Raw genomic sequence first — 20,836 nt, 5'->3', positions numbered from 1 at the left:
AATAAATCCTTTCCCCTTTATGTTTGGGTGTTGGTATTTTGTCTCAGTAATGAGAAAAGTAACAACAGCCCAGACTACTGGATCCAGTCTGTGGATTTTTGCATACTGTTCTGCATAAGGAAATGGGAAATTATTTTAGTTGTACTGATCCTACAACTATGAGAGAAGAAAGCCCAAGAACAATAGATCTTGAAGGGAATTCACTGATATTAATCAGCTTTACTTGGAAAAACAGGGCCAATGGTTACATAAGTTCTAAAAATTCTTAGTTAAATAATGTTAATTATTTAACAAGTCTACCCCAGGATATTTCTAAACTTTCAACAATCTAATACTCATTGGGAACTATCTAGGAGCAACATACAATATGCACCTCTTTCTCTCTTTCTCTCTTTTTTTTTTTTTTTGGTACCAGGGATTGAACTCTGGCCCTTGTGCGTATGAAGCAGGTGGGGAACCACTGAGCCAAACCCCTGGCCCTATGCATCTCTTTCTCTATCTCTCTATTCATCCATCTATCCACCCATCTGTCCTGAAATCTGTTATCAATAAACTTGAAAGTACTATTTTTATGGAAGACCCTGGAAACTGCTATCTTGGAAAATGTTGGTGGCCAAATAAAGAAATAATGTGTATTTCCATAACGATCAAGTGGACCTTGCAGAGGTGGCAAAATAAAAATGGAGACAATTTGAAGTCAGACCAGGTCTGAAATCTCAATTCAGTCATTGGATATATAGGAGATGGTTTCACTTTCTGAAACTCTTTTTCTTTGGATTTGAAGATAATTTTTGATTCTTTTGGGTTGTTGTAAGAAGAAAATGGGATATTGAAGTACTTACAGAGTATAAGACATTGAGGTCAATTGATAAATGAATGTGATTATTCTGATTAGAGCCATAAACTCATGAGATCATGCATGAAATAATGAATATAAAAATGCACTCTTCAAATTACAAATAACACTACAAGTATTAGCCAACTACTCTCAGGAGTATTTCTTGAGTACTATAATGATGTGGTTACTGGTACCGCACATAGCAATTCTTTCCATGGAATGCAAAATATATCCTTTGTGTCATTTCATAAAGAAAATGTGGAGGTGGAAAGGACTTAAAACATGATCCAGTATAAATTTATATAATAAATTAATGTAAATTTATCTATTATGTAATACATTTATTTAATAAGTGATACAACTGTGTCCCAAAGAGATTTTATAACTTGTCCTAAAGTGAATGGCAAATGAGATAAAGATTCTTCTCCTTTACCTACATAATGGGAACTACAACTTAAGGGAATTTAGAAGACAAAAATTGTTCTTAATGACATTGGTGGTGAAATAGATTCTGTGGTTCAAAGGAGAACTCTTTAGAGTGGTACAGTTAGCAGAATTAGGATGGTGCAAAGCTGCAGTTCCCTGTCTTCCTGCTGTAACTCCTTGAGGCCCCATACCTCCTCGAGTCAGCCCCATGCTGACTTGCCCTGTGTTGCTGTGCTTCATACCACCTCTATTTTGAGCCATCCTTGATATGACAAAACTCATGGAAAATTATTCACTTCATTTTCACCAGTGTGGGTTTGCCCACTTTGCTGTACATATTTTTAGTGTGAACAGGTGCATTTTTATATCCCCATGACCATTTGGTTTTGCTCAATTTCAAGCATGTGTGTTGGTCTCTGTCATGGCTTGTGTCTAGATGTCCATGCAGTTGTACGTGGGGCTTTTTGGAAGTGGCTGGATCTGGGGTGTGTGATGCTGGGATCAAGGATGTAATGCCAGGATTAAGGGTGTCAGTCCTACCCTAAGGGTGGGTAGCCTGGATAGGATCTGAGGAACAGAAAGAAGGCCATTGCTTGTTGCTTGCTGCTTGGATGCTTTTGCTGCCTTCTGCCTATCACAAACTATTTTTCCTCTGCAATGCCCCTCTGCTATGCCACCCTGCCTTGGAGCTAGCCAATTATGAACTGAGACCTTTACAAACTGTGAGTCAAAGTAAATCCTTTCTCCTTTAACTTTGGGTATCAGGTATTTTGTCTCAGCAATGAGAAAAAGTAACAAAGACAGTCTCATATCCCTCCATAGATTATGACAGCTACAACCAAGGAAGGAAAATCACTGGCACCAGCTATTTGCTGGAAATCAAAGTGGGTGCTGTCATATAAGTCATTTAATTCCCACATCAACCCTCCAACCAAATGACAAAAGGGAGTTGCAGAAGGATGTGCTGACTTGACTCAAGCCTCCAGAAGAGCCAGCATTTGGACCCAGATCTGTCTGCTTCTGAAATCTACACTCTCTAAGCTACTGTCTTGTCTATAAAATTTCCTGCGTGCAGCAATGCACACCATCAGTGCTCAATACAAGTTTGCAGACATTGATAAGAGTACTTTCTTTACAGCTTAGATAATATTCACTTATATGTCTGTGCTTTTGAAGTCAATTTAAAAGTCCATGGAAAATTTTCTCCAAACCACTGGGAAATGAAGTGAGACTAAAAGACAAGAAATAAAATATTACAAGTTTTAGAATGTTACATTAAATTCACCTAGATATTGGCTAAGATTTGCCTATTCAGAGCAACACGCCAGCCAGGACATTCTGGGCATCTCAATTTGTCACTAAAACCTACAACTATGCACACGAAGATATAACTTTTTCAGAAGCATTCTGAATGAGACTTTGGGGTCACCGACAGTGATAGGAATGGGCAGTATGTGTGGCTCCAGGCTCATTGCTGACCACCCTGCAGATAGCCCGTGGGTCTCACGCACTGTCATCATCAAAGTGGCTCTGTTTTCTTTGAGAAGTTATAATTATTATGCTCAAATCTTGCAAGAATCTTTCCATGCTCCCCGCCCGACTCCCCAGTCTGGCACCCGTTCTGTCTATCGGTACTTGACAAGAGCTTCCATAGCTGGTGGTGTGAACATGAAGCCTGCTTCGTGAAACCCCTTTCTACATGATTTGACTAATCTGTAGAGCAGTGCACAGGGACAGTGAATCTAGACAATGACAAAGAAGCACCACAGTGTATAAGTATATTCTTAGTAAACTAATTTTTTCCCCTGCCATTCTCAAAGCAATATAAACTTTGTTGTTCCTCCTGGATCTCAAATGCTTGTAATAAATTCTTTGAAATGTCAGTAATGTTGAACTGAAGGTTTTTTAAAGGAGATTTTCCTCTGTCAGAAAGGAAAAATTGTGCCTTGCAGAGTATATGGGTAAATATATTTTGTTTATCTTATTTGGTGCCTAATACAGTTGGGTAAAGGGATTCCCATTTCCCACCTGAACTCTTACAGAATGAATGAATGAATGATGAATGAAGACCTTAGTCTTCTGGATGGAAATACAAACAGAAATAAATTAATACTCTTTCATATCTTTAGGCTAATCAACACTTGCTTAACCACTTAACAGCTTACCCGAGCATCACTCAGGTAGCGGATGTGTTTACATACTGACTGTCCTGAGCGTCACTCAGGCCGGTGTTATTTTAACCAGTTGATTCTTGAATGGAATACATTTGATAAAATTGTCATTTTTATATTCTCTGTGATAGTATTTTATAAAAATTAATGAAAAACATGCAATTTTTGGTTATCTTGTATTTAAATAATTGGGCTGGTAAGTGGTTCAGAATGATAGCATGCAAAACATTTCCGTCACCATGCTGTATTTAAATTTCACAATAACTCTCTAAATTTGAGTGGATTTTCTCATCCATGGCAATCAAGTTTTCTCTGATCTTTTCTTTAATCCAAGAGGAAGCTCTCCCCACCCTGTGTGGACTCAGTTTCTAAAGGTGCTCCTAGTTCTGATTACTCTGGGAGAATGTTGTCTACACAGTGATAGTTCTAGCTGCTTCATCAAACTTACTTAATTTCACGAAACCTAAATTAGCTCAATAAAATGTCAGCCAAAAGAATTATTTGATTGCCATAACATTTCAATTCAATCAAAAAGGATTGGTTTATTAGTCTTGTGCAGCGGGGAAGATGGATTTGCAATGCCCTCCTAGCCCCAATCAATTATCCAACATACATTTATTTTTCTACAGTGCAAAATTTGGTGAATTTTTCAAGTTCAACTAGTAAGTGGGATTCAAGACCTAGCTGAAATTTACAGTGGCTAGAATGCCATTGACCTTGGAGAATATTTGCTAACTAAATCATTCCCACAACTAGCAAATCTCGGAGGAATGAGGATGAGCTGAATGAGTCACAAAATTAAGGATGTGTCCAAGAAACACAGCCACAAAATAAACAATATCTTAATGCAATACTTTAAAAGTAAAACTGAATGACTAAATTCATGATCAACGAAATATCAGTATTATGATCTCACCCTTTTTGCCTCAAGCTTGAATAGAGTTCAAAATTGTTACTGATTCTGAATTTTAAAATTTGAATTTTGTTAATTATGAAATTTGGAAATTTAAAATATTATCTATTATGATTACTGCATTTTTGGGGTGTACCCTGAAATTGTGCCTTTGAGATGAGGGCCTTAGAGCCTCCCCTTGATCTTGGTCCTTGCTAGGAAAATTCTGCAAGTTATTCAGCCCTGTGTAGAGATGTCTGGGTCCTATTAGAGTCTACAGTGGCCACACCAGGGGTTGTATAAGCATGCCAGTGTAGGTCACTTAGTATTATCTAGTTTCACGATTTATAACATAACTCCAAATAGAACTGAAGAAGTTCTAGGAGGCATTTAATTTTACCTTTTCTCTATATAAATGAAAAAATCTTAGGTCCCCAGAACCTTGACTAATACTGGCAGTGATCAAGAGTAATTGCTCCTGGGAGAGGGGCTTTGGTTCAGGACACTGGATCTTTCCTACGGTCTGGGGAAGGACTCATGGTGGGACAGCATTTGCTTTAAGGGGATAAAAGTCTTCTAGATACAATTACTTCTCCAGGGTTTGGGTGCTTTGTTTTAAAAAGTGATACTATGAGCAAGGTTTGATGGTGCACATCTATAATCTTAGCAGTCTAGGAAGCTGAAGCAGGAGGATTACAAATTCAAGTCCAGGCTGGACAACTTAGACAACTTAGTGACTTAGTGAGACCCTTTCTCAAACAAACAAACAAACAAACAAAAAGGGCTGGGGATGTAGCTTGATGTAAAGGACCTAGGTTCAACCTCTAGTATTGAAAATTAGAGTAATAATATATGCTAAGTATGGTGGCTGGTAGTACATGCCTGTAATCTCAGCACTCTGGGAGGCTAAGGCAGGAAGATTGTAAATTTGAGGTCAACCTGGGTAACTTATCAAGACCCTGTTGGAAAATATTATTGAAAGGGCTGAAAGTATAACTTGGTGCAAAGATCCTGGGTTAAACTCTCAGTTCTATATATATATATACACACATACATACAGGTGACTATGCACCGCCTTCCCCATACCATTTACATTTTGGAAGTTAATGCTAAGTCTGTCATTTGGGAAACCATCCCAAATGAGAAGATCAAAAAGCGGTGCCCACTGTAACAGAAGTGACATTCTGATGTAGTTTGATTATACAAGGTCTGAGTACCACCAGAGCTCTCCTTTAGCAGACACATATTAGACAATATATTTCACTCTATCCCTCAAGCACCTTCATCTCTGAAGTGACCATGGCCCTCATTCCTCATATAAGCACAGATAACTTTGTTGTTCTTATTTCCACTTATCTCTCTCTCCCTGTTATTTATTAATATGTGCAATGCAACCAGAAAAGGGAAAGATTATCCTGTTTCCTGCCATGCAAGATGGCCAAGGTTAAATGCAGCATTTGGTTTCCTAAGCTTTTCTAATGTGTAGGTGTGTGAAAACAGTCTGAAAGCAGAGCTTACAGTAGTGACTCTCTGTGGATAAAAACTTGACTTTAATTTGGACTCTCTGGCTAAGTTAAAAATCTGCTTCTGTCATCATTAAACCACTTATATTTGTCCTCCATTCTCTTTCCATTTTGCCACCCAGTTAAGTGGGAAGAAATTCACTTGACCTTGAAGAATGCTCAACGAAGTTCAAGACCACCAGGTTTTCAATAGCCAATAAAATACTAGATGCTTACTCACGTTTAGATCATAATGCAGGGGCTGGAAAAAGACCTCAGAAGTCAATAGTTCACTAATAACAAATATGAAGCCCAGAGAGCTATAGCAACTTGTGCTGATCCTGACTTGTGAGTTAGCTGTTGGCAGAGCCAGAACTAGAAAAGAGGTGCAACCCTCCAGCTGTTTTTGTCCAAGACACAATGACTGGGCTCTAAACAACTCCAGTCCATCTCCAGACCATCGAGGAAGGAAAATGCATACAGTAGGGCTCTTACAAAATGTTTGGGATGTACCCAGTGAAAATAAAAAATCCTCAAAGAACATTTTCAAAAAAAGCTACCTTGAAGGGGACAAAAGGAAGCATTTATTTCATTCTTATGCTTAAGAAATCTTTATCAAGATCAAAATTACATACTCAAATTAAAATTGTTGGTTGCTTTTGCTAACCAGGAATGATTCAATCTTGTCTTTTCCCCCTAAAAGTTTGCTTCCATATACTTCTGATTTGCCTCTCTCCAAAATCACTCTAGTCCCAAATTCTGACACAGTATGGCTGCTGGGTAAAAATAAGATTAAGGTGTGTGGACAGATGTCCATCCTACATCCAAGGCCTAAATTACTTGCCCCACATATTCTTTTCTTAAATTTAATTTTGGACGTTATACCCATGTCTACTATTTATACTGCCTTGCTCCTGGACACTTGTGTGCCTGCATTTTCTGTTTAGAACATTTCTCATGCCACCTGGGAAAGAATGAAGTTGTGAGTGGCCAGGTCTTGAGTCCCAGTGGAGAGACCAGTGACAGACTTGTAGGGTCCAGCTTCTGGTATCTGCTCTAGCCCCTGACCTCCCATACCCCTGAGTGATCAAAATTAATGAACAAAGTGATTTCTCTACCTGGGTTTCTCCAAAGGGATAATACTTTAGACTCAAACAGCAGTACTTTAGATTCTTAAAACAACAACCTGGTTTTGAAAATGCAATCCATTTCATGGAATTGAGTAAAAGAGTGAAATAAAATTATACTGCAATTTTACAGAAAAACCTGACGAGAGCTATTTGGAGAATTTTTTTCTGGAGTGTTACTACTCACCTGCACTATTAACTTTTTTTTTTTTTTTCATCTTGAGGTCATTACCTTACCCAAATAAACCTTCACAATCTTTTTTCATTTATTACATTTTTTCTGAAGATATAACAGCATCAGTATAGTTTTACAAATAATTATCTTTCAAGAAATTTTAAAGCAAAAAAGAAAACCTTCCAACGAGCTTTCCCTAATAATCTTTATAGTTCAACATCTCTCAGATGACTTTTGAATAATGTAAAAAGACAAAGCCCACATGAAAATAAAGAATTGAAGAATGAAATTTAAGCTTTCATATGTGAATTTAGTTATCTTTATTCCCTTAATAATTTTCAAACAAAAACACTACATTCTAGTTCATAAGGATCATTATCTTTGGGAATTAAATATCTTTGCAGTTCCTTTTAAGTAGTTTTCTTTTTTAAAAAGTTCAAATATTCCATGCTGTACAAACTCAGAAACCCTGCAGCCAGTGTTTAAAAAAATTTAAACCATGAAATTTTCCATTTTCTTTGCTATGCCTGTAGTAAATGGAAAAAGTCCTTTCGTTCTTACTGAGATAGACCTATATTCAAAATCAGTTCTACATATATTTGGTAATTTAAAAAAATGTATACCAAGTTACTCCTTTGGTGGTCATCACTAATCAGATCCACAGCAGAAATTATCTATTGGATAAACAGACTAAATATTTTATTAAGTTCATAATTAAAACTACAATGAAGAATTAGAATATTCTTTTAGAGTTATAAAGAAAGGAATGTAGTTCCAAGTCCTTATGTGTTGCACAAATAAAATAAAAAAGCCCTGTATTTCCATGGGAAGCTGTTCAGAGAACTTTTAGAACTTTTAAGATAATTTATTTCTATGATACGCAGTGGGCACTGCACCTAAAGTCCTGTCAACAGTCATTCAAACGGGCTTGTCTACACTGCAATCTCGTTGTCTGATAGCTACTCATAAAATGCTGACACTCTTCAGGGAAGGCCAATGTTTCATGGAGCCCATGACCACTTTTACTTGGGAAAACAGTGAGACTACAGACATCATCCAAGTACAGATCTAAGTGCTGTATATTTCATTCCTCAGGGCAGGGAACCTGTTTTCCTTTGGTAATTTTACCTACTTCAGTGTCTGGGTAAGAGAAAGTCCTTAATCATGTGGCACACAGGTACACCTAACTGAACTGTTGAGGAAAAGCATTAAACTCATTTTTTTCAGATAATACAGGAAAATTCCAGATGCTGAAAAACATTAAGGTTGCTGTAATTATGCATTTTGTAAGTCTGATTATACCTACTCTCTTCTTTGATGTTGTTATGGTTTAGATCTAAAATTGTCTCCTAAAAGTCTTGTGTTGGAAAGGTGAGTGGGTCATGGGGTGCTACAGTCATCATTGGATTGATGAGTTCACAGATGAATGTGCTGCTAGGAGGCGGGACTGGTTGGAGGCGGTCACTGAGGGTCTGATCTAGAAGGGTGTATTCGTGTCACCTGCTCCTCCCTTCTGCCTCTTCTTTTTGGTTACCATGGGGTGAGCAACTTTCCTCTGCTATGTCCTACCATCACGCCTTTCCTGCAGTGGAGGCAGCCAACCATGGAATGAATCCTCTAAAACTATGAGCCCAAATAAACCTTTCCTCCTTGAAGTTTCAGATGTTGAGTATTTTGTCTCAGCAAAGAGAAAATGACTAATACAGATGTCAAGTGTCCATTAAAGACTTTTTCCTTTAGCTTGTGTTTGTTTCAGTGCCATGTCAAAGATGTTAGCTTGTCTCACTCTTGTAATATTTATAAAAATACATCTTCAAATCTGACTCAGGAAAATGTTCATATTGAAGTTGCCCCACTCAAGTAATCAGGAAGACACAATCATCTAACTTAAATAGTTTCATTCCCAGGAAACCTTTGGGCCACACTGAAAATGCAAATCAGAGACAAAGCTATAGGGCAACAAATAAAGTCAGAGATAAATCCACCTGCCTCTGTCTGTGTACCCGTCTGTCTTGATTTTGTGTATTGTGCGGCATAGTATCTATGGATGTCATCTGTTGGTTGGGAAGGGTTGAACCAACTGATGCCTCGCACCCAAAAAGGGGGGTGAGTTGTCATAAACTGCTCACCGTTGAACTTTGTCACTGTCGTTGTGCTACATGCATAGGAAGTCACCTGAAATCTTACTGGGAGAAAATCTTAACGTTAAGTCTAAAAACAGATGGATTGGTTTGAGCTATTAGTTTCTAGATCTGAGGAGCTGGCATCACGCATTATCTCTGGAAACTAACTTTAAAGGCTTCAATGTTAAGAATGGTCTTTGAAATTTAAAAGGTATACAGTGGTACCTTGGTTCACAAACAATTCTTGTAATTCTTAATCCTTAATGGTTGCAATTAGGTTGCAGTCAGAATCGTGGAATGAATTCTGCAAGCAGAATCATGGAAAGGATCAAGTTCATGAACTGACGTACCACTGCATTCTCCTGAATGCTCCTCTTTTCTTCTCAATAACAGTAAGTTAAAGATGCACTTTCAAGATTAACCTGATGCATCTATTTTTGATGCCCTCAGCCTCACAATAATAAAATACACACGGAGAAGCTTTATTATTTTATAAAGATGCATATTTGCTGAGACTCTGGGCATGAATTTAGAGTACTTGTTAGTTGACGGAGTAATGGTTGGAATCTGGGACTCAAGACTGGGGCTAAATTTCTTTGCCCTCCTAACCCCAGAGAGTCTTTAGAAAAATAAAAACAAAAGAGCAGAAAGTACTTAAGGAAAGACACTGCTGTATTCATAATATAGAGAAATAACCACCGTGCCTCGTGGACGGCAGATGCAGCCCTCCATGGGGCTACAAAACCGTGCTAGTAATAATTTTAATTGGATGCTATCTTTGCTGCCTTCAAAAAGTATCATAAAGTGGAATTATTACAGGCTACAAGTGCACTTACAGTGCTAGCCTCTCACAGAGGAAGGAGATAACATTTATCCTTCCGAAGGCAACATCAAGGGCCTTCTATTTGTTTCGTTTACACGGGTTCCCCAGCCACCTGCTTTCTGCTTTCCCTTCCCCCAGTCTAAGAGATCTGTTTTATTTTTTTTTAATTTTTGTAACCACACAATGTACTTTAATAATTGCCGCCATCACCTCCCTCACCCCCAGTTTCACATGCCTTTAGGGGAGGGTTTTCAGTGTGTATAATGTACTTTGATTATATTCATCCCCCTATTACTCACTATTATACTCCCTCCCTTCCATTTCTCACTTCCTCCCCTTAACAAAAGTCTCCCTCCTGCCTTTTTTGTCATCTTTCTTTGGATTTCATCTATTAGGAAGAACATAGGATCTTTTCCTCTCTGGCTCTGGCTTACTTTGCTCGACATGGTAAGGGAGCAATGGGAGTCCAATGCTAAGTCTGTTGTCCTCTTAGGGGCTGGCACAGCCCTACCACAAGATCCTCTGGCAGGGTCAAGGAGCACACCTACCTGAAGTGGGGTGGGAGGTGTGAGTGGAGACGGAAGGCCATGGCCCGGAGACTGGCTGGGCTTCTGAGGGGGGCTGGAGCTCTGCTGGGTTGGAGAAGACTGGCTCTGGTTTTGAGGGTGGCAGTGGGGCTGGTGCTGCTGAGGCGGTGGGGCCTGTTGCAGCTGGGAAGCCGGAGGAGGTTGGGAGGTCGGCAGTGGCTGTGGGGCCTGTGGGGCTGGTGGGGGCTGCTGGGACTGCTGGGTGGTCGGCGGTGCAGCCGGCTGCTGCTGTTGCTGCTGCTGCTGCTGCTGCTGTTGCTGCTGCTGCTGCTGTTGCTGTTGGAGTTGCTGGAGTTGCTGGAGCTGTTGCAATTGGGAGTTCAGGGATGAGGTAGCTGCAAGGAAAGAAAGGGAACTTAGCATGGGGCCATACTCTGTATTCCTGTTGCTCTTTAGTATTGGAGAGGGGTGAACAGCAGCTAAACCATGGAAATGTCTTATACACCAGTCTGTAGAAAAATAATGCATGGATATAGAAAATTCCCAAGACTACTACTCAGCCCTAAAGAAGGGTAAATTTGAGTTATCTATAGGAAAATAGGTGGATCTTGTGGGTATGATGTTATGTGAGATAAAGCAGATGCAGAAGCTTAAATATCACATGGTTTCTCTTATAGGAGAAACCCAAAATTATGAATAATTTTAAGAGCAAATGAAGGAGAGAGGGTAGGAAACAGGGAGGTAGAGTTGCTGGAGGAGGGAAAAGAATGAGGGGAAAGGGGAAAAGGTGAGTTAAGGGGAACAAGGAGATTAGAAATGAACAGGATGTGATAGGTGTATGTACCAGTTCTCTAAAATGAATGTAAATATTCTGTATCGCAAGCATATACTAACAAAAAAGTAAATTTAAAAAAGAGGATTATGAGACCCTGGAAGAAATAAATCACTTCTTGGGAAATTCTTACAACTTAGAACCAGAGAATAAGACATCAGACATTCTTCTTGAAGGTAGTGAGTATTAATTTAAAAGCATAACTTTTAAAGCAGATGCACAAAAAATGGAGATAATCTTTTAAAGTACTTTCTCTTCTTTTCTATACTGCTTGTGAAATACACTTGTGCTTTCAAGGTTTGATTTAGACTTTCAAAGTTCAGCCAGTTTAATTCTTTTGGTAAATGCTTCACTGGAATTTAGAACAGAACACTAAATTGTTTGTAATCTCCTTTTTATCCATCATCAATACCATTAATGGTGTCATTTTCACCTGCTACTTCAGACCTCCACCAATTTGCTTAGACATCTTAGTTTCAAGTTTCTACAGTGTTCTTTTTTAAAAATAATTTAAAGATAAAACATGCTTCTCAGTTTTGCAGAGTCAAAGGTGGGTGTCTGATTTTTAATTTAATTTAATTCATTTATTTTTGCTTTCTGATCAAAGAGACAGAGGCCCCAGACCTGAAAGATTAGAGCAGGTGACTGGGAAATGTACACTGTGATGTTTAGACACAGTAGCACCTCAAGGACAAGCAAGGATCTGGGAGAGTGAAATTGTCTTTCAGGTTTCCCTGATATGTGGAAGGTAGGAGTTGAGGGGCAAAGCCTTTCTAGTATTGAGCACACAAGATTTGTTCTGTGCCCATTGAGCATAGAAAGATCTCTACAGCAGGAAGCGGAAGCATTTTCTAGAGTAATTACTGCCAAAGCCAGTTTCATGTCCTTCTTCACCGAAACCTCAGTCTACAAGCTTTCTCACAAACCTATGAGCAAATCATCACAAGGATCAATCTTGCACCTACAGGCTGTGGCTGCGCAGCTTTTCTGCTCTTTTCCTACCTAGAATTCGACAAAATTTCGAAAGACAGTAATTCTCAGTTGCAACACTAAACTAGTCCCTGCTTTTAAAAATGCGAATTTTAAGAACTCTAGTACATATTGTGTGATGTACTATACCTGCCTTCACACAACAGTATATTCTTGAAAAATACATAGACTCATATATTGAGGGTATCTCAGAATTTTCTTCATAGAAAAGCTAGCCAGTGACTGCTTTTGTCAAAGTAAGAATAATTTTGGGAAATCACTGAATGCCAGATGGCACTGGTAATGTGCCAGGTAATATGTAGGATTTAAAAAGGAGACACTGCCTGCAAAGAGCTTCTAGTTTATTTAGGGAAATAAAAGTAATTCATAAGAAACCATCTGGCAAGCAGAGTGCTGCTAAAGGTACATGAAGGTTAATGGAGTAAATGGTCAGTGGGGGTCAATGACCAAAAGAGGGGTTCCAAAGAATGGGTGTCCCTGTGGACTGCAGGGGCTAAGGCAACAGCTTGGTGGATGTGGAATGCAGAAGAGGGTTCAGGAGGTGGAGGTGCAGGGAGGGTGTTTCCAAGCTGGAGAAACACCCAAAAGACAGTATGGCTTGGGTGCTGCTCCTAAAGGGCAGTGTTGAGAACAGGATTCCTGGAACTGAAAGTGTAGGAGACTTTGACTTAAATCATAGAGAAGGTAGAGGGTCAAGATAGTTAAAAAAAAAAATAGGAAGATGGACCCTCCCAATTAACCTTTTTTGTTGCTGTTTTGTGTTTTTTGAGACAGAGTCTTGCTATGCAGCCCAGGCTGGCCTCCAACTTGAAGCCATCTTCCTGCCTCAGCTTCCCAAGTACTGGCATAGGCGTGTGCCACCACACCCAACTCCAATTAATTTTTGGTGTAAGGCAGGTTTCAAGCATATAAATCAGGTTTGTTTCAGGGAAGGTGTAGCTGTGCTGGAGAAACGATATCTTAACTATTCCCAGGGCACAAGTGCCAAATGCTTGATCTCAGACAGCATGTCGGGTGTCCATGATGGGCCGGTTGGACAGCAAGTCCCTGGTGGATTAATGGACTAGAAATTGCCCAGTCTACCTCCTCTTAATCAGAACTTCAAGAGGAGCATGTAGTCTGCCACCTCTCCCTCCTTTCTTCTATTGTACAAGTGTACATTTGATTAAAGACTGGGGAGTCAAGCTCAATTCTGACCTCCTAAGATACCCTACAATCTGGAGTATGCTAGGGGAGTTACATGCTTTGGGAAGCTGACTGCTGTGGTCTCCTGCCTGACTCGTATCAGACCTTTCCTGGCTTCTTTCAGGCAGGAGCACTGATGTCAGCAGTTATTGTCATGGCTGACTTAAATACCATACTGTTTCATTTTGGTTAGAAAAGCATTTATCTAAATCAGCATTTAGAAACAGGAAGGACTGGGGAATATTGGCAGATAGATATTGGCAGAAGAGTAGGTGCAACAGACCCTAACCTCCTAATGAGACAAGGTCCCAAATGTGTCTCTGATGCTTTATGTCAGTGATGCTTGGATATTTCTTTCCTGTAGCAGCAGCTTGATTGGAAAGACATAAACCTAAGCAAAAACCCTTGGAGTTACATAAACTAATTTGGCATCTGCAAGCAAAATATGATAGAAAATTATCATATATTCATGTACATAGTGGAAACAAAGAAAAGCATGAAGGAATGGAAAATAATGTAAATTTGGTCTGAAAAATGCTAAAGCCACCTACCCAATAAGATGAAAATGAAAGCAATAGAAAAGTGAAACTATGGTGGTTCTAAACAGCTCCTCTTATAAAGCATACTGAAAATGGACACAGAAGAATTTGTTTTTTTATAAAAGATGAATAAAGTTAGGAGGGTTCAAGGACATATTTGAACTACAAAGAACGTTTGTGGATAAAATGATGCTTGTTGGGTAAAACTCTGACCCAAGGCATGGAAGATTAAAGCGTTTACTTTCTTCCCCGGTATTTATATTCCTTATGATTGTTTCTTCTGTGCCTGGCTACTATATACTCCATAGGCCAATATTAACTGTGAAATTTAACTACTATAGTAATAACTATGTAGGAAGGAAATGCACACAAATAAAATCCTGAAAGTTTGAAAACTTGCAATTTTGAAAAGGAAACACAAACCAAAATTTCATCAAACTATGACTTTCTTGGAGAGTAGAGCACTGTGGCAAAACTAGTGGCTTGAAACATCCCAGATAAATTATTTTATATGGCAAAGAAACAGTCAAGAATCTTGCATTTCTCCTTTTGAAAGCGCATTTTATTTTCAGCATTTAAACTGTAGTTAAGAAACAGTTTCTCAATTTGTTCAACATTTCTTCCCCATTTAAAATAAAGATACACCATCAGAGATATATCAACTATGTTGGATGGGATTTATGTTAGATTACTTCCAAAGTTTCTGTGGAAGAGAGGTTCCAGGACCTCACAGACAAAAAAATATAGTCTCTTCTATAAAAAGATGTAGTATATGCACCAATTAGTATCTTGAAATGACTTATAATATTTGATACAATGCAAATGTTATTTAAGGAGTTGTTATACTATAGTTTCTTAGGGAATGAAGACAAAGAAAAACAAAATGTCTGGGTGCATTTAGTGCAGATGCAATCAAAACAATTTCTGATCTCTCGTTAGTTAAATCTACAGATGTGGAAAGCAATTCCATGAAAGATTCCAGAGAAATAAAATGTGTCTCATGCTTAGCAAGCAAAGGACAGAAAGCAAAATGGTCCTCCTCAAATACTAAAGGAAGTATGATCATTAGCAACACTCTTAACCATTTTATGCCATGCCATTGTAATGACCCTAGTCAGGCTCTCCAGTTAGTATTTTTTTGCACTTTTTGGCTTCAGGCTTCTGTGGACAAAGTTGTGGATTGGGTTAAAGAGCCTGCTGGGGAGGGGTAAAAAAAGTCTAATTTGCTCTTGATGTTTACATTCTTCTGGGCATGTATGGGAACTGGAGTAGTTTCCCAGAAAGGTGTCTAGAGACTCACACTGGGGAAGAAGGAAGTAAGCAGGGCTTATTTTTAAAGGATCCTGCTCAGTGCATGCTGTAATGATTTTTCAAATCCAACTGTAGCCTAGTCCCCTTGTGCAAGTCTGGTTCCAGGCAAAGAAAGAGCTTGAAGTCTAAGCAAAATAAGCAACTCTGAAAATAGGATGCTAAGCAAAGGAAGCCAGACACCAGAGACTACATAGTATATGATCTTATTTATACGAAATGTCCAGAATACATAAGTACATAGTGACAAAAAGCAGAATAGTGGGTATTGGGGCCTGAAGGGAGTCACTTCTAGCAGGTATGTGGTTTTCTTTCACAGTTAAGAAAAAGTTCTGGAATTAAATAGGGTGATGGCTGACCAGTGTTGGGGAAATACTACTACTGAGCCACATACTTTAAAATGATCATGGGGACCAGTTTTATATGTATATTTTACTACAATAAAATAAGAACTCTTTCTCTACATTCATTTTGGGGACCAAGCTACACAGGATAACCCAGGAAATGGAATGGTCCTTCTCCACTTGGGGTGGCTTTGTGGTCCTGAGTGGCCACCAGCAAGGGCTGCACTGATGATGGAGACGCAGGGGAACTATGGGGAGGATCTTTGCCATGGGAGGATGGGTGGTACCTACTGGAGAGGCACCAGCTTAGCAGGGCACAGAAGTGGTGTGACCACCAATTCATTGCTGTGTGCATACAAGACACTACTGTGTGGCTTCTACAAACACCAGGAAGAGTTGAAAGCCAGATGTTGTGTGTGTAGGCAAACAGTCACGGCAGGTTGGGTTAAAACAAACACTGCTTCCCAGTTTGGAATGTGCTTTCATTGAACATATGAATTAGTCTTTCATTGAATATGTGAATTAGACAACCACCTGGATAGGCGTTATGCTGCCATGTCATATATCAAGGTGATCAAATATATGGTGAAAGTTAACATTAATTTTTTTTTTTTGGGTATTGGGGTTCGAACTCAGATCTTTGCGCTTATGAGGCAGGCAGCGGAACCACTGAACTAAATCCCCAGCAATGTTTTTTAAGTAACGAAAGACACATTGCTCTTCACCCCTTTCAATGTCTCTCTCCTCCAATATGGAATACTTATCCCCTTGTTCTTGCCACTTTCAGAAGCAGTTCTGGAAGTCTGTCTTTGTAAGATATGTTCAAAGGTACTGTGAGCTCTGCTGCTGAGTGCCATCCAATGGCAAGGCGGGCTTGTAAAATTATTACTGTCCTCATCTACTTTATTCACTGGATAAGGCACCATGTGACTTCTGGCTGTTACTCAAAGTAAAAATAATCATGATAGGGAAATGTTTTCAATCATTTCAGCACACCGAACCAGCAAGGACAGCACAAACTAAAGACACTGAGGAAAGACTTCCCAAACTGCTTTAAAAAGTAGCAAGAATGAGGGGATCAATGTGTCTGAAGCAAGGAGGATGATTTGGGGGGAATTCACGGCAATGTGTCCTTTACTGTAAGAAATTTTGAAAATTTAAACATTCACTCTATTTTTCTGTCATACCTTGTATGAGTTTTTGTTTGTTTGTTTGTTTTGTTTTGTTTGATACCGGAGATCAAACTCGGGTCTTATGCTTGCGAGGCAGGCACTGCAACCACTGAGCTAAATTCCCGGCTCTCATACCTTGTATGTAACTTAGGTTCAGAAATGTGAAGCGAGCTTCCCAAGTTTACAGTTTGTGAGTCCCTGAGTGACCCTGTCTTAGGGCTGCAGTGCCCCACAGCCTGTTAACAGAACAGAATCCCAGGTGTAGGTGGGGAAGTCTGTTTTGCTAATGGGTTAGAAGGACAGTAGCTACTCCCTGGTAGAGAGATGCTCTCCAGTGCTGGAGTTTTGGGATGAGTAGGGCAGATACCTGGCGACAGAGCCAACACTGAAGGGTGTCTAAGCGATGAATCATTCAGTACCTGTGAAAGTTCATGCATACATAATAACCTTGCTTTTTCTGTAGGCAAATCATTTTGTAAACCCTGCTGATGTGAAATGTAAATGTCCATTCTGAGGATAGACATGCCAATTGGAGTACAAGCTATGTGTTATTACAAGGAACAGAGAGGTGGCAGGGACAATGAGAGGGATGAGAGGAGGGGAGGTGCGGGAAGGCAACAGTGCACTTTATGTCTAAAATGCACTGTGATGGCAAGAGGATATCTCCTGCACATTTGCACAAAGGGCAGTGACTTGTGCTCAGGCTTGGTGCCAACTGGCGGAAGGGAGTAGGCATCAGCTCACATTCTTCACAACACTCAGTGACCTGCTATCATTGGGGTGGCAGATGAAAGTTCTCCAGCTAAATTTGTCCTCAGCTGGAGGGAGGAATTCCCAGATCATCCCTGTTCCTAAAAATGACTGGGCTCATGAACAATTGAGAAGGACCCCAGGTTCTCTGATGTCTCCTCTGCTTCCTTAAGTGCATATTCACTGCTCACTTTTCTTGCCCATGAAAATCTCTCGGAGGACAAACATGGAACCTGGAACCTCCTAAGAGGAGGAATTTGAGTCACCAAATTGGACATCCCCCACCCTCTGCAATAATATCTAAGTTAGCTGCACCAAGGATGCAAATCAAGAAATGTTTCTGGTGGCCTCATTAAGGACATTTCTAACCTGCACTAGCGACAGAGTTTTGCAAAGTGGATGGGAAAAAATACATGGCTGGGAATGCAGGATTTTTAAAAAGCACAGAAGGTGCAAACTTACTGGGAAATCTGCCTTTATTCTTGGCAACAGACAGAAATAAGCAAATCATTTATGCTTCAGAGATGATGATGTGTAACCATCTCACATATGGTCAATGTTACCAGCCTCAAAAATATTGCCACACATGTCCTTAATCTGTCTTTTTACTTCTTTTGTATTGAAGGCAGAAATCTAAGTTTCTTTAGAGATGTCTGAGGCAAACAAAGAGAAACAGTCTTCACGAAAATGCCCCTATAAATTTCCATCAATAGCTGAGCAGCCCAAACCTCTTCCTTAGCTTGGTTGTTTCTACCAATTCTAGCAGCCTATCTCAAATTGTGGACCGCAATCACCAGGGGAGCTTGTTAGGAAGATGGACTCCAGGGAGAAGGGAAAAATCTGCATTCTAAAGAGCCTTTCCAGGGGTCAAGAGCCATTGCCCCTGGGGGTCCCAGAAGCCCATAGGGAACTGTAGTAAATGTGGAGTAGGCGGCTCTTCCTTTGACCTTCAAGCAGAGCAGCTTGCTTATCCATGTCCCTCCTTAACTTTGAGAGAATTTCATTTAAACAACTTCTTCTGCCATCGAGGTGGGTGTGGGTAAGAAGCAAATAATAGGTTGGAGGGAAAAGAAAATGGGACACCTGGAAATCAGGTTGCGTTAGTGCATTCTTTTGGAAATTAGGGCAATTCACTATTACTGCCTTTGTAGACATTTTGGGGATCACTCTTGTTGAAGTACATTTAGCAAGGGTTGAATGTGAGACATAACACTGATTTCAGGTATTTTATTAAATAGGGAAGATGAACAATAAAGGATGAGTATCCTGGACAGCAGAGGGAAAGCTTGGGCAAAGGTATCTCACAGGCACTGCTCATACACAAGGTGCCAGCAAAGCTAAGGACAAAGGGGGCAAGTCTTCCCTGAATTCCTGGAGAGATTTACAGGAGACTCTTTCTGGAAGAGCTAACCTCTTCATCTCCACCTGCAGAAAAGCCTAAAATTTAAAAAAAAAAAAAAATGGTGAAAAGTCATTTTGTTAAAGAAGAAGTACTGGAGAAGAATTAGGATTTCTAACATGGATGTGGGCACTCAAACTAAAGTGTTTTTCCTCTCATTCACCCTAAAGAAGTATTCCACAATCTCACCCCATACCCTGAGCTCTACATCACTCTCCCAAGTCCTTGGGATGTCCATCCAGAATCCTACTGAGTGCCAACCAAGGTAAGAGAAACAAGACCTTCCACCTGGATAATTCCTCCATGGAACTGCATAACACCAAGGATAAACATACTTTGAAGTCCACAAAACTTTTGGAGAGACAATAAGCATTTACCTATAAAGGAACTAAATCATATAGGCATCATTACCATGTAACTGCCTCTCCTTAGTAAAACTTTATACCTAAAATTAGAGAAGCAATGACTTCAAAGTTCTAAGAGAAACTTGTCTCCCACCAAGAATTCCATTACTAGTTAAACTATCTGGCCAAAGTAAGGGCAGCATAAGGCCTACTTTAGAATTTACAAAGGCTCACACACTTTATCTTTACATAGTTTTTCTTAAAACTTAAATAGGCACTTCAGTAAAATAGTCATGAACTAAGAAAGAGGAAGACATAGGATCCAGGAACAGTGAATGTCAGCCAAGAGTGCAACACCGGGGAGCCCCACTGTGAAAAATGTCCCAAAGTTCCAGACAGCAGCCAGTCCAGATCAGAGCATGAGGGCTTTGGGTGAGCTATCTGCAGATAGAGGGGAATTCCAAAGAAGTGATGAAATATTTGACAATTTGGAAAAACCTGAGAAAAGGAAGAAAAAAAGAAGCTAGAAAATTCAGGAAAAAAAAAGGCTGGGAGAGTCACAACAGAAGCACTGTTTCAAATCAGGACAAGTGGTCACTGGGACTCAAGAAGGAAAACTGAATGGATTCAATACTTCAGAAAAAGTAATACATTGAAAATTGGCAGGCATTTCCTAAGAAAGATTCATTTCTTCTTTTATTAAAAACAAAAGAAAAGCAATAAGAAACTTCTGACAAATAATGTAAAAATATGTGGTTTTATATTTGTATACTTGGGCAATCTCCTAATAAAGATTACCACAGAATTGTACTTCACAAGGTGTTGGCCACAGGATAATCACATTAGGTATCTTAACAATTATATTTCTCTATAAATTAAAATGTCGTCTTTGGTTTGTAAATTAGTCTGTCTTCTTTGGCTTAAATGAGCATTATGCTATTATGATTCATTCTAAAACAGTAATTAGATCGAGTTTCTTGAGTTCAAAATTATCTAGACCCTAGATAGAATAAATTCACCTTTGGCTCTGCTGATGACACCAACTGTGGCAAGAACCTCTTTTGCAAAGTCAACAACAGACATTTCTTCCTGATAGTCTAAAATGTGTTCACAAAGGCAATGCTATATGATGCTCATCATCACATTTGTTCTACTAAAAGGAAAAACAAAATTAAAAAAGAAAAAAAAGTTCCATTGGCTAAAGAACCTGGGAGACATGATATGCTTTATTTTATTTTTGGAAAATGATACTGAACATTAGATTATTAATATCTTTTATTAATATCTAAAGTTTCAGCATTAAAGGAATCTAATGTTTTTCACCCAGTAATGACCAAACATTTCACTGCTTTTTTATGACACAATATAT

General features: G+C 39.3%; 1 protein-coding gene across 2 annotated transcripts in view; it reads right to left on the bottom strand.

Annotated features, from left to right (window-relative positions):
* Pou6f2 (POU class 6 homeobox 2) overlaps positions 1-20,836 on the bottom strand; it is a 494,967-nt gene that overhangs the window by 114,173 nt on the left and 359,958 nt on the right. For both annotated transcript variants that reach the window (XM_033764838.1, XM_010610864.1), the window contains exon 5: positions 10,626-10,999. In XM_033764838.1, the coding sequence (XP_033620729.1) occupies positions 10,626-10,999 (374 nt within the window). The remainder of the gene's footprint in view (positions 1-10,625; positions 11,000-20,836) is intronic.

The sequence above is a fragment of the Fukomys damarensis genome, unplaced genomic scaffold (assembly GCF_012274545.1).
Source record: "Fukomys damarensis isolate Sample0158 unplaced genomic scaffold, DMR_v1.0_HiC HiC_scaffold_17, whole genome shotgun sequence".
NCBI lineage: Eukaryota > Metazoa > Chordata > Mammalia > Rodentia > Bathyergidae > Fukomys > Fukomys damarensis.
The sequence above is the reverse complement of the archived record's forward strand: the minus strand, read 5'-3'. Positions and strand labels throughout refer to the sequence as shown.